At 39.4% G+C, this 15,381-nt stretch overlaps 1 protein-coding gene across 1 annotated transcript in view; it reads right to left on the bottom strand.

Annotated features, from left to right (window-relative positions):
- The window catches only part of LOC124591344 (beta-catenin-like protein 1), a 93,899-nt gene that overhangs the window by 58,322 nt on the left and 20,196 nt on the right, over nt 1-15,381 (bottom strand). The window contains exons 2-4 of the mRNA XM_047131726.1: nt 8,047-8,280; nt 5,710-5,816; nt 5,297-5,468 (exon numbers count right to left, since the gene is read on the bottom strand). Of these exons, the coding sequence (XP_046987682.1) occupies nt 5,297-5,468; nt 5,710-5,816; nt 8,047-8,280 (513 nt within the window). The remainder of the gene's footprint in view (nt 1-5,296; nt 5,469-5,709; nt 5,817-8,046; nt 8,281-15,381) is intronic.

Raw genomic sequence — 15,381 nt, 5'->3', positions numbered from 1 at the left:
AAATGTCAGGAAGTCTTTTCTGGAAGTATTTGTATGGAGTGTAGCTATGTATGGAACTGAAACATGAATGATAACCAGTTTAGACAAGAAGAGAATAGAAGCTTTTGAAATAAGGTGTTACAGAAGAATGCTGAAGATTAGATGGGTTGATCATGTAACTAATGAACAGAATTGGGGTGAAAAGAAATTTGTGGCACAACCAAACTAGAAGATGGGATTGGTTGGTAGGACTCAATCTGAGACATCAAGGGACCATCAATTCAGTTTCGAAGGGAAGTGTGGGGGGTAAAAACTGCAGAGGGAGACCAAGAGATGAATACAGTAAGAAAGTTCAGAAGGATTTAGGTTGCAGTAATTACTCAGAAATGAAGAGGCTTGCACAGAATACAGTTGCATGGAGAGCTGAATCAAACCAGTCTTCAGATAGAAGACCACAACAACAACATTGGAATCTTGAATCAAGCTAACCCGTTCTCAGAAAAAAATGTGTTGCATTACTTACTAAAATCCCCTCGCAGAAAAGTGTACAAAAAAAGTATACTCACAAAATTAAAAGGAAGTGTAGCATATTTACAAAAATTTTAATACCATGAAAATAAATTGTAAAAATTAAAGTTTAACTGCTTTCAGCAAATGAAAATACAAGGAGGTAACTGTGAGGAGAAATAACTAAGATGTAGAACAAAACTGATGTTCAAGCAAAGGAAATGACAGGTTTTAGACAACAAAAAATTCTATAGCAGCCAATTGCCTTGTTCATTCCTTCCTCCCCACTCCGTATTAACCTATTATTTTGCTTATCTTCCTTTTCCTACTTTTGAACTTCAGTCCCCAATCACAATTAAATTTTCATCTCCCTTAAATATCTGAATAATTTCTTCCATCTCATCACACATTTCTTCAATCTCATCATCATCTGCATGGCTAGCTGACATATAAACTCGTACTACCATGGTGAATGTTGGCTTCGTGTCTAACTTGGCTACACTAATGGGTTCACTATGCAGTTCATAGTAGCTTACCATCATTCATACTTTCTTATTCATCACTAGACCTACTACTGCATTACCCCTATTTGATTTTGTATTTATAATTATATACTCACCTGTCTGGCAGTTCTGTTCCTCCTAACACTGAACTTCGCTGACTCCCTTAATGTTTAATTTCAACCTATCCATTTCCCTTTTTAAATTTTCTAACCCATCCGATTACGCTCCGAGCCGTAGAATGCCAGTTTTGTTTCTCTTGATGACATCCTTCTGCAGTAACATATTCCCCTATTTGGAGCTCTGGGCAAGGACTACTGAAGCTGTCAACAACTGGAAGGTCAGTTTGAACAAAATATTACTTTATTAGGCGCACTCCTGCCTTCCTATAACCTTGAAACTGTCTTATCCAGCCAGAATCTGAATCACAATGCAGCTAGGCCATTTTCGCACACAAAAATCACTGCAGAAGGAGGAAAAAAGTGATAGATGATAGGAAAAAAAAATCTTAGACCAACCACAGATTTAACTCTGGACCCTTGGATTATTAGTCTGACAACAAAAGGAGAAAAGTAAAGTAAGATGGAGTGTACAGTTATAATGGTGCTCATGTAAGAAGGCTGCTGTGTGAAGCATTGCTTCTGCCTCTGACTCTCTTCAAGAAAAATTGTATAGTTGGAAATTACCACTGTCAGTTGTTAATGTAACCCTTTGAATCACCCACAATGAAAACTACTGTGGCTAAGAACCCACAGCATGCCTAAACTAACATGAAAATCAATCCTAAATATTCTATTGTGTACCCCAAAGTGCATGTTACAGACCGATATGGCACAATGATGCTACTGCTTGGTGCATTATATAGTATACTGTTCATTGGCACTGCACATCACTTCACCACCCAACTTCTTAAGAGCACACAGTTGCAAGAATAAGACACTCCAAATATACTGAGTGGAGGGCAGGCAGGAAGTGCACAGTAATGAAGGAAGATTAGGTGAAGGAAGAATTATTTTGCAAAATCACTGATTAAAGTGAGAATGAAAACTATCAAGAAATAAAATTTTGCTCTGCAGCCAGCTAACACAATTGCATGAAGAGCAAAAACCTGAACAATAAGACAATAAGAGCATGATCAGGAGCTACCCACTTAACAACATCTACATCTATACTCTGCAAACCACTGTGAGGTGCATGGCACAGGGTACATTCCATTGTACCAGTTATTAGGGTTTCTTCCTGTTCCATTCGCGTATGGAGAATGGGAAGAATGATTGTTTGAATGCCTCTGTGCATGCATTTAAATCAAATGCGTTATACGTTCGGCTGCATGGTCTTCTTTGCGCTTGGACACAGTTTAGCGGTGCCCGTTCATCCTGGTGGACTGCTGGTTGGTCATCATATCAATATAAAAAGCTGTGCAATGATTGCAGCAGAGGCAGTAAATAACATAGCTGCTTTCACAGGTTTCCCAGTCCCTGATGGGGTAGGATAAACCTGCGACAGGGCTGGAATAGGAAGTGCTGGAGTGTGGATTGGGCAGGTTTTGCACCTGTGTGTGTGTGTGTGTGTGTGTGTGTGTGTGTGTGTGTGTGTGTTGCGATAAGTGAAGAGAGATGGAGGGGGGATGGATTAAATCGCAGATCAAAGATTGATGTGGCATGTGGAGGAGTGGAAAACAAAATGCTTAAGTTGGGGGGGGGGGGGGGGCGGGGGACAGTACGTTACCCTAGGTTGAGGCTGGGATAATTATGTGAGCGGAGAATGTGTTGTAATGATAACTCTCATCTGCGCAGTTCAGAAAAACTAGTGGTGGAGAGTAAGGTCGGTTAGTGAAGCAGACACTGAAATCCACACAACAGTTTCCACCCCATCTGCCCTGTCATCTCCTTCCCATTCTCAGCTCCTGCCCTGTTTATTTGCAGCCCTCAACCAACACATCCGCCTGTATTTCTCCCACTCGTTTCCTTTTTTGGTCCTTTTTCCCCCCACCTCCCTGCCCTAACCTCCTGAGGCTGTGCCTGTTGGCAGTCTAGTCCCTGCACACTCCACTAGACAGCATTCGTCTCTCTCCCCACCCATACACTACTATCCCTTCCCCTTTCCCACCCTATCCAGACTGCTGCTTGCACCCCACATGATGTTGCATTCCAGCCTGAGATGCTGGAGTTACAAATCATATTTTTCATGAAAAAAAAGAAGGAAAAAGAAAAAATATACACTAGACTTACATGTTTAAACTTTACCAAGGATGAAAATAGAGTGCAGTATTAAAAGAAAAAATATTATTTGGTCCTGCTTTAGAGAAGTTAGATACTGTATCCTATTTTGGCACCTTGCAGTGTACAAACAACGAAGATACAGTATTAAAAAGAAAATATTTTATTTCAAACTTTATTCTGCTTTAAAGAAATCAGATAATTTGATTTGTTTCAATTCTCATGCATTAAATATATACACCTCATTTTGCAAACTTGTTAATGAATTCAGAACTTTTTCACTACAACTTGCTTTAGTGCCTGCACACATCGACTGCACTTAACACTTCATTCAAGTCGTCATCTCCATCTCTGTCACTTGAAGCACACATCAGCAATAATCTCATCATTCTGTAGTTCTGCAGACATGGTGAGATTATGATCAAAATGTACAAACCTGTCAAAATCTGCACCCTCTAGTAGAGCTAGCTCATTACCAGACATGACCTACCAGACATGACTTCGCAATCATCACTGCCATCATCAGTGGCTGTCTCTTCAAGTAAGTCACCACCCTTAGACAAACAGTGTTTGATTGTGGAGGATGATATCACTGCCAGCCAGGCAAAATACATTCCATGGCTTGTAGCAAGTTCATGGACAGATTTTCATTCCATGTGTCAGTCAGTGCTATCAAATGTTGAACCAGTTCATTTCTATAATTCACTTTAAAATTTGCAATAATGCCCAAATCAAGCAGCTGTAGAACACTGTTACAGTTTAGAGGGAAAAATTCCACTCAACCATTTTGCAAAATTACTTGGGGTGAATGTGCTGCACATCTATTCATAAGAAGAACTAGCCTCTTTTTTTCTCTCTCATTCTAATCTCCAGTTTTTTTAACCACTTTTCCATAAAATCATAGCCATCTAATAATTTTTGTTGGATTCATATTCACGGGTTTTAGCTTTACACCTACGAAACACCTCTGATTCTTAGATTTTGCTATCACAAGTGAGAAAAGTTTGTCAGATCCATCTGCATTCATAGCAAGAAGAACTGTCATGCAAATTTTACTTTTCCTCCCTACAAAACATGAGTCACCCCTTTCAGCTAATGTTTCACTACGAAGGAGACTGTAGAATATATTGGTCTTGTCACAGTTGTAGGTGTTTTGAGGTTGAAAATCCCTTAAGATACCATGCAGAACTTGCATCAATCCAGTGTTCACCGTGACATTGTCCACTGGTTCTGATTCACCAGAAACTGTTCTCCCTGTGATTCCATGACGATCTTTAAATCCTTGTAACCATCTTGATGAAGTCAAATCAGCAGTGATGTTCATACTTCTAACTAAATCTTCCACCTTCACTTTCAGCATGTCACCACTGATCAGTAGAGCTGCAGCCCATTTTTGTTGGAACCATCTAAAAACTGCCTTTTCCAAATCTATGCAACTCCTTTCTTGTTGACGGCTGTGCTTTCACAATTTTGCACCCAATTTTAAAACTTCTTTCAAAATACTGTTTCTTCTGCTACTGACTGTACATAGTGTTGTATAGGCAATTCTTAAATCTGAAGCAATTTCACATATTGTTATGTATGGATTAGCATCCATCTTTCTTTTATTGAAAACAACAGTGCCAGGAGTGTGTTTGTTTCCATGTTGCTCACTCTTGTTAACTGTGTCTTTGTCCCTTGTCTCTGGGGCACTGCCTGCTCACTGTATTTCCATACATCACCAAAATCAAGGAAAATATCATACGGCTTCTTTTCAAACAACAATACTTACTAGTTATGCAACACTCAAATTACTTCAGTGGAATTTGTTACATGTAACAGTGAATTACTTAAAACGGCCTTATGTATATATACAGCTTAATTGACATGTTTTTACATTATATTTTGCTGGGAACAACAAAAATGTATGTATAAATACGAATTATGCAGAACAGAGTTACGTATAAATCACATTCAACTGTAGCAGCAAAACTATTCCTTTGCTTTATTATTTAACTATATTGTGACTGGATTATTTTGTGATGAGTGAACAGCAAAGGCAACTGAAAGTAAATAAACAGAAAACATATCAACATATACGTACATACATACCTGAAGTAAATCAACCACAGCCACTGCCATGTCAGTATTCTCATGCGCTAGAAGTTCAAGCATGGAGGGAACAGCCTGCAGTTCAACCATGATAGGATATAAGTCAGGTACAGTAGCAATTGCATGCAGCTCTTGAATTGTTTCATGTAATTCTACCTCAGATTCCATAAATCTGTAAATAACCCAAAACATGACTAACCTGAATTTCAACATCTCGTCAATCCAATTATGTCCTAAAAATGTATTCACAAAAATGGAAATTTAACAGACATAAAGCTACAACAATATTAAGTGTACTAGTGTGCTGTTTCTTTGCCCTTTTATGTGACTGATTTTTTTTATACACATTGCACAAAATGTGTTTTTGTAAGGACTTTAAAATATATGAAAAAGTACTGTTACACCAATCATACTTTTCTGGCATGTCAGGAAATTTAATTCTCATTTCCTGATTTTTCAGTGCTCTCTTTTCAAATAGCAGAATCATCCGTTTTAGAGTTGCTTCATCAAGAGGCTCTCCCTGAAAAAGAGAAGAAATTTGGAAAGTTACATTTTTAACTACTGGGCAGCGGGACATGTGACATATTTAGTCAGGTACAGCAATGGATATTTTCTAAAAAAGAAGTATTTTTCCAAGAAGGAAGTCTATTCTCAAAATATTAATAAGAACATGTGAGAAACTTATCAAAAATTTCAAGTTATCGAAGTACATGAAAAATGTTTTATCATCTGGTAACTACAGTCACGGCAATATGTTTAGTTTGCAACTGAAAGATTACAGTTTACTTACACTTTTATGTTACTATACATTATTCTCCACAAACGAATGTCAATTTTAGGTATCTTACATTTGTTTGAGGGACAATACTGGACTTTTCCTGACTACTGATTGTAACTTAGGGGGAACTGATATTACGATCTGTGTCAATGCACTATACTTTCATTTCCAGCCAAGGTAGCACAATATTTTCCTAGATTTCTACCAAATAGTAAACTGGTACCCAGACTGAAATTTTCACTCTGCATGGAATGTGTGCTGGTATGAAACTTCCTGGCAGATTAAAACTGTGTGCCGGACCGAGACTCCAACTCGTGACCTTTTGCCTTTCGTGGGCATGTGCTCTATCAACTGAGCTACCCAAGCACGACTCATGCCCCACCCTCACAGCTCTACTTCCACCAGTACCTCGTCTCCTACTGTCCAAACTTCACAGAAGCTCTCCTGTGAAGTCTGGAAGGTAGGAGACGAGGTACTGGCGGAAGTAGAGCTGTGAGGCTGGGGCATGAGTCGTGCTTGGGTAGCTCAGTTGGTTGAGCATTTATCCGCAAAAGGCGAAGGGTCCCGATTTCGAGTCTCTGCCAGAAAGTTTCTTAACAAACTGGTATGTTATTGCTTGAATTGCTGGTAGTAACTGCATTGTTCTTCTTCTCAAACTGACCAAACAATGAAATTGTTAGTCATATAATGTAGTCAGCAACTTGGATAGAAAGAAGTGAAGTGTTTTCTCATCAAATGTTTCCATAAACATATCTTCAATGCTGGCAAGAGCAACACCATCCATGTGTCGGTAAATTTTATCTTTCAACTTTAATAAAATGGCTGACACATATCACAGCACTATAAAAGCAATTTCCTTACGTAAACAAAGCTATTACAATGATACTTACAAATAAGTCCTAAAGTGAAATTCACTGGCCTTCTAAAACACAAAATACAGAGCACAATGATATTACCACCACAGATGCATAATTTAGCAAGAGTTAAATAGGCAAAATATTTCAATTAAGCTGCTTTTGGGTACACTTTCTGCACATTAGACACATAACTACATTCAGATTCCGAGTAGGACATGTTGTATCACCAGTAGTCCTTCTTATGAAGGCTGCCTGCAGTATTATCAGAAAAATCAGTTTCCATGACAGACTACTGTGTGTTCTTTCACACATTTTACTGTTTCAGGTTCCTGCTGTGAAAGTCTTCATCTAAGGCATGTGCATTAATTTCACATCATGTATTCAACAATTTCTTCCTCACTTTTAGTGTAAGATTGGTGAAGCTGCTCTGCATCCGGAAATTATCAATATCCTCTCACTCATAATTTCTGCCTTTGAACAGTATGGTACAAAAAATGTCAAATATCTTTCCACCATTAAGAGTTCACTATTATTTATGTCTCCTTTTCTTCTGCATCGCATACATTGGATATTAAATAGTTTTTGAGACTATCTATGGGATTTCCAGTCAATATCAATTTTTCTTCTGAGAAACCAATTTTCTGGTACTCTATCACATGCAGGGACAGTAAGAGATACGCTAACAATGGTTATTTGCTTGGAATAAGCTGTGCACTGATGGATGAGACTCCAAAAAAATATTCTCCACATAAAAAGTGGGTCTGATCTCCCTTAGCACATCAACACAATATGAGATGCCATGCCAGTAAGCCTAAACTCCATTCAAGTTTCCTTGTAATTGACATATTTTGGTGGTGATGGGACAGTGTTGCCAGTGTGCAGCCAAGAAAGCTTCACAAGGCAGTGCTTGTAATTACAAAACAGACAACACAGTGAGTATGTGGTGCTTGAGAAAGAACTACGATTGGCTGCTGGCAGGCCCCTACCACTTGACTCACTGAAACATCAATCACAAAGTAATTTTAATCGGAGTACAGTTATGAACTTAACATTAAACCTAAATATTCGATCAGGTTTGACTTAAGTTAACACTGTTAATAGAACTTATTACTTACCTCAACTGTTTCGGTCTCCACTAGTTTCAATATTTTCTCCCTTTCTTCTTCAGTGATATCAGGATTTAGTATTTCTTGAGGTTTCTGTATTTTCTTTTGTTTATCAGACCTGTCTATTTCAATTTGGTTATTCTTCGACACCGATACCTTTTTTATTTTACGGTGCCTTTCAAATTCATTTTCATAGTCTTCTTCTTCATCATCATCCTGGAGACGCTTTGGAGTGTTTGGAGGCTGAAAGTACATTCATTTGATAATTCACTTACATAATGACCTATATTAATACTTTTCACACACACACATATATACTAATGGCTTGAGGTTTCTCAGAGAAGAGTTTCTTTGCCTGGATTTGAGCCAGGAGGAGCTGATAAGCTCTTTGGATTATAGTATTATATTACACATCACATCAGAAGATAGTTTATGAAGAGACAGAGAGAATGATAGAGAAGCACAGAGCAGAAGAGGTCCACTTATTTGAGTTGGCAGAGAAAAAGACACCTTCCACATTGACAATTCTTACGAAGTGCTTATGCAGACAACAATGGAATAAATTTTATTGTACACTGAAGAACAGTTATCTGTGTCCAAGAGTAAACATCTAGAATAGAACCAGTGATGTACTTACACGTTTCGTGGAGGAATGTTGTCAGTGCTTGCATTAGGTATGATAGAAACAAAAGAAGGTGGCTTAGCTGTTTAAGTTACACAGCCAATGAGAGAATAGCAGGCAGACACCCAGTGTTTCGAAGTAATACATTTGGAAGAAAGGGTGAAACATTGCCATAAATGAGGTTTATAAATTTAACTGCTCATTGTTTGAGTTGCAGCTATTTAGAACTATGCTAGTTTCTGCAAGCCAAGGATAGTGTTACAACCCATGATATATTCGAAAACCAGTGAAATATTTCTCTGTTGTGTTGCAATGCAATCAATCTGTGCGAGCACACGGTGAAAGTGGATCAATGTTCTTTAATTAAAAATCATGGGAGGAGGCAGGTAGATCAAAGTTTTTTAATCAAATCATGAGAGAAGGTAGGTAGATCAATGTTTATTAATATATCGAACATGTGACTCTGTTATTGATAAACAATGATCCACCTACTTACTCCCTTGACTGAATTAAAAAAACACTGATCCACTTACTCAACATGATTCTATCTACACAAACCTTTGACTCTTTCAGTCATTTCATCACCACATTTGATACATTTTCATGTCTCTGCAATTAATCTGTGAGATATGCACCAATGGACGACACTGCCGTGCAGAACCAAATCACTTAAATCAGTCAACATTATAACACACGCTGCCATAATCACAAAATATTTCTCTTGAAACTCACAAACAAGTCATAAAACAGCAAACTAGACAGTTGTTTCAATTTCGTCGCTAGAAATACATTGCCTCTGTTCTCACTTCTCTCTGGTTATGTCAAAGAATCATCTCAATGGTTATGTAAAACACATGTTGCCAACCTACAAGCAATACATAAGCACTGCCATGACTGCCACTTCCCCTTATCTACGCTTATTTTATTAAGGTACCCAGCACTTGGGGTGATGCATGCACAGAACCAAAATGTAGGTTGCCTACCAAAGTAGCAAGCACTGTAATACCATTTAACAGTTGATAATGTATACACCACCTTAGCATGCAATTAAATTGGATATCTCAATAGTTACAGGTTTTTGGCATGCTTTATGAGCAGAAAAGTACATCAGGAACTGTGAAATGGACAATAATAGTTAAAAAGTTTGAAGATTTTAATAGTCTGATCTTGGATAAGCTGCAGCATGCTCATTTTCTACACAATGAATTAAATACACTGGCTAACAATAAAAATAATTTTTCAAAGAAACCTGAAATAATTTTTGCCTGGCAACTACAATTCCCATTCAGAAGAATTTACATTATACTGTATCTCAACACTTCACAGTCATCACCATAGCAGATCTACAGCTTACAGTACTTGAAGACTACATGCAGTCACTACTTATAGGGCTGTATTACAGAGCTCTATGGACATGGAAAAATTTAGCCCATCCACATGTATACAGTGAAATGTATATAAAAAAGAGAAATGTTACCACAATGAGTACGGCATTGATAGAAAATTAATGAATGGTCTCTCTTAATAAGTACATGTAAACAAAACAGTTAAATACTTCTGTGAGGTTCTACAGCACATGGCACTGAGCAGAGAATACGTAAAAGTTCATTTCGACAATTGTAGGCAACAGCTGCTTCTGTGAATTTAAATCCCTTCCTTACATATGTGTAAGTCATTTTACTTGAGCTACTCACACTCACTAGCAACATGAAAAAAGGCTACACATGAATTACAAAGGTTGCAAACTATGAGTACAATCTGTCCTATAAACTAACATTATCTTAGGTAAATATATTTTCCAGTGGGCTCTTTATTCACCTAACAGTACCTATAACATGTCAGTGGCAGTGTGTTTATGCTTCCATTTAAATTTCATTGTGCAATGGACTGCATGTGTTGGTAAATTAATTTAGCTGATGTTAGGAAAATATTGCGAACCAAATGTGATAATCAGTACATATCTTTCTGGTTAGTGATGTAGGTGTACAACAGCTATCAGCAATACTGGATGATTCCTTGATGGTGTCACAAACTTTTAGGATGATGGAGAATGATAAATGTATCAATTTGAGGTAAGGATACCTGTACCAGAAACGAATGAGTTGAAAGTTATAAGCAAAAAGCACTCTGATACCTCCGACAGTGAAAGACGTGTACTGGTACATAATGTTAATGCTGAGATTGTAGGGTAGGCAATTTTCAGGCATGGTGGTATGGACCAAAATAAGGAAAAAAGTCCAGTAAACATGGTCTCTAAAATACCTCAGGAGCTATGAGCACTCGTTCATCTTTGCTACTAGGAAATACATCTCCACTATTGAACAAGTGCTCATTCTTCTTAAAGTATGCTTTTAGAGTACATGTTTACTTGTAACTTTTTTTCCTTGTTTTGGTGGATGCTATTACCTCTGAAAGCGGCCTATCATATAATCTTAGTAACAACAGTACTAGTACATGTATTCCACTGTAGAGGTATCAGAACAGTTTTCACTTATAACTTTCGACTCATTCGTCTCGGATACAAGTATCCTTACCTATAGTTGACACATTTATCCTTCTCCACCATCCAAAAAGTTTGTGACATCATCACAGAATCATCCTGTATACACATGCATCTACAGGCACAGGTGCCTACAACTTTGATGCTTTGTAGTGTTGTTGGTCGAAGTTTCCACACATCGGTCCCTATTCAAAATATTATGTACTCACTCCTCTCTATAAGTCCTAGAAGTTTGTAATGGGAATTTCCAAACACCCTGTATTAGGGCAGTCAAACACAAATGAGACAGATGGAAAAAAGTGAATAACCTATTTATCATTTCAAAAGTAATTAACATAGCTATTGATACATTCATCCTACTGTGAGACAAGGTGGCCAGTGCCTCCATGGAAATACGTTTGCAGTCTCCTACAGAACAACAATTTTACCTACGCATGCACCTCTTCATCTGAAGCAAATTGGCAGCCACGAATGTCTTTCTAATGTGGGCTCCACAAACAAGGAAATCACATGGTGAGAGATTGGAACTACATGGAGGATGAGTAAGGGATTACTAACAAAACTCCTGCAGCATACACAAAACAACCTTTGCAACAATACAGTATATTGTAGGAACTCAGAATGAACAGAGTACAGCAGGACTGAATTTCTTTTGCTCGCAGGTGTACGAAATGTAATCACACAAATACAATTTAGCACAATTCTGAGGATCTAAAATACTCTTTTGTTTCATTTTCATTATGAGAATTTGAATTACGTAACTCTAAACATCAATTTAGAACTGTTTTATAACGAAATAAAAAAATCAAAACCAATACTTTCCTTGGTGTAGACACACACGACTGCAAGGAAACTGGCTTGCCACCCCTACCTGACTGGTTGGCTGGTTAGTTTAAAGGAGAGAGGGAGGGAAGGGACCAAACTGTGATGTCATCGGTCCCTTGTTCCCAGTAAAATAATTACACAAAGGAAAGAAGAAAAGAAAGGAGATGTACAGCACAACAACAGGTGAATGGAAGAACCAGAAGAACAACAGAAGGACAACCAACACTACTGTGGACAAAACAGGAAAAGAAAAACCACAGAGAGAAGCAAGAAACAGGTAGAAGGGATAAAAACAAGAGAGCAGATGACCGTGGCTGGCCGACCACGAGAATAAAAAGGAAAAGCCAGCCATTCTGTGACACATTAATACATCTAGCCTAAAAGCATTAGAGTGGAGAAAGGATATGCACGAAAACTTATATAGAATGATAAAACCCACCGTCTTGTATAAAACATAAAACTAAATTATCCAATGAGGCACTGTCAGTTAAAATTAATGGCAACGAGCCCGTCCTTCGCAGCCAAAGAAGGACAGCTCACCAAGATATGGGCCACTGTCAGCCAGGTGCAGCACCAACACTGAGGTGGATCATCACGGCACAGGAGGCAACTGTGTGTCACCCAAGCGTGGTCAATGCGGAGCCGACAGAGAACCACAGAGTCCCTGCGAGAGGCCCGCGTGCAGGTCTTCCATACATTTGTAGCCTCTTTAATGGCACGCAGTTTGTTGTGCGTACTGAGGTTATGCCATTCCGTCTCCCAGAGCCGCAAAACATTAGGGCGTAATATTGACCACAGCTCAGTTGCAGAGAAGCCCATCTCCATAAGTGGTTTCCGCATAGCCTGTTTGGCCAGTCTGTCGGCAAGTTCGTTGCCTGGGATTCCGACGTGACCTTGGGTCCAAACAAGCACCACTGAATGACTGGACCATTCCAGGGCATAGATTCACTCCTGGATGGGTGCTGCCAAAGGATGACAAGGACAGCACTCGTCGATAGCTTGTCGTCTGCTCAAGAAGTCAGTACACAGAAGAAACGACTCCCCATGGCACGAACGGATGGTCTCAATAGCACGAGATATAGCCACCAGCTCGACAGTGAAAACATTGCAGGCATCGAGCAAGGAATGCTGTCCTCCGTGGACATACACAAAGCCGACGTGATCATAGCCATCGAGCCGTCGGTGTAAACCACTTCATGGCCTCGGGACATGTCAAGAATCGAAAGGGAGTGGCAATGGAGAGCTGCAGGGTTCACTGAGTCGTTTGGGCCATATGAAAGGTCCAGACGAAGCCGTAGCCTAGGTGTACACCATGGAGGTGTATGAGAATGGACCTCAAGTATACGTGGTAAAGGCAAGAACTCAAGTTCAGAATGAAGGGATCGGACACGAACTGCAACTGGAAGCTCTGACCTGGCGCCACTGATGCAGGAGTTGAACCGCCATGGGTGCGAAAAGGAGATGGTAATTCGGATGTGCAGGAGAACTATGAACGTGTGCATCGTAACTGGCCAGCAATTGTGCAAGCCAAACCTGCAATGCAGGGACTCCGGCCTCCACCAGGACACTGGCCACTGGACTTGTCCTAAAAGCTCCTGTCACTAGGCGAATGCCACAGTGGTGCACTGGGTCAAGTAAACACAACGCTGAGGGTGCGCCAAACCATAAACCAGACTCCCATAGTCAAGGTGGGATTGAACAAGGGTTCTGTAGAGTTGCAGCAGCGTCAATCTGCACCCCAGTTGGTGTTACTCAGGTAGTGGAGGGCACTGAGGTGCTGCCAGCACTTCCACTTAAGTTGACGAAGGTGAGGAAGCCAAGTCAATTGGGCGTCGAAAACCAGTCCTAAGAATTGGTACATCTCCATTACAGTGAAGGGATTGTCATTAAGGTAAGTCCATAACACACGACTTTGCACCCAAAAACTGGAAACCGTGGGCTAGGGCCCATTACTGCACCTTGAGGATGGCTCCCTGTAGGTGCTGCTCAGCAACACCAGTACTGGTGGAGCAATACAAATGCATAAGTCATCTGGACATGGAAAGTATGCAGGGTGTATACGTGGATGAGGAAAAAAAATTCCTGGATTTCCCGGTTAAAAATACACTTTCTCCCGGATGAAAATACACTTTCTCTGTGTTAAGTAACAGTATACTTTTCCTCGGAACTGTAAAACTTATCAGTCCTTTCGACGGTTGTGGTTTTATACACTAGCGTAGAATTTCCCGGCACTTTAGTAAACGAAACTCAGGGAAAAAACACGTTTTGGAAAGATGTCTGATGTGCAGCAACATGTACACTGCATATTTTCGTATTACGAAAGTATAGATTCGAATTCCAGCAAACACCACATGTTACTTTCCGACAAAAATAACTTCATTGTTCTGCAAGGCGATTAACGCTTGACTGTCAGAAAGGTGGAAACAAAATAAAATCCGAAACTAATAACATATTTTAGCCTTCCGTAATTATGTGAGTGTATTTTAATTCACTTGATAGCTCCCGGCCACAAAAATCCGTTTGGTTTTCATTTGACGTGAGAGCAATAAACGAAGAGGAAACAGCAAAATCACTTAACATAAATGAGTCCCGTGGAGACTACCCACCTCCCCACTACAACTCAGACTGCTCTGTGCATCAGGTCCGGATCTACGATATTTCTGATCCGGGGCAATATTGGATAGTGGCGCTTCCCATCCCTCCAGCGTTTCAGGTAGGACGCCAAAAATTTAAATATCGACTTTTTAAAAAATCTTCATTTTGTAACGCACAACTTTCTGAAGAGCCTGATATATAAAACATATATGTTCGAGGGAAACGTACGACATGTTATTTGGTCTGCGTGCTGAAGTGCAGTGCCACGCCTCTTCACACAGCATTCTTCCATCGCACGTGTCTGTATTTCGCTCTATGGAATTCAAACGTGTAATATTTTGTAATGGGTGCCATCAAACTATATTCAGACCAGTGAAAATTAAAATGTCCTGTGGTGCCTCTCCTGCTACCAGTCGGCCAGTATGACATCCTGCCCCTCTTTTTAAAAATCTCGCAATTAATACTAGATAGGATTATCTGCAACCGGCAGAACAAGAACTCTTCACAAAATTTGCAGTCTTTACTGCCTATTAGCTAATAACTTGCTGTTTTGTGTGACATAAAATTAAATATAGGATACATAAAACGAGTAAAGACATGATACAAGCAAGACGGTACACATTTCTTTAATGCTCAAGTCCTTGATTTTTTTCTCTCTAATCCTGCCACAGCTTTATATGGCATACTTTCCTTTCTGGAAAAGATTCTATTACCTCGTCAAAGTTCATCAATGTTTTGCTACGTGAAAAAACGAAATGTCATTGTCTAATACTAGAAAAGCTGTTAATACAAATAATACCCA

This window comes from Schistocerca americana, chromosome 2, assembly GCF_021461395.2.
Source record: "Schistocerca americana isolate TAMUIC-IGC-003095 chromosome 2, iqSchAmer2.1, whole genome shotgun sequence".
Taxonomy (NCBI): Eukaryota; Metazoa; Arthropoda; class Insecta; order Orthoptera; family Acrididae; genus Schistocerca; species Schistocerca americana.
The sequence above is the reverse complement of the archived record's forward strand: the minus strand, read 5'-3'. Positions and strand labels throughout refer to the sequence as shown.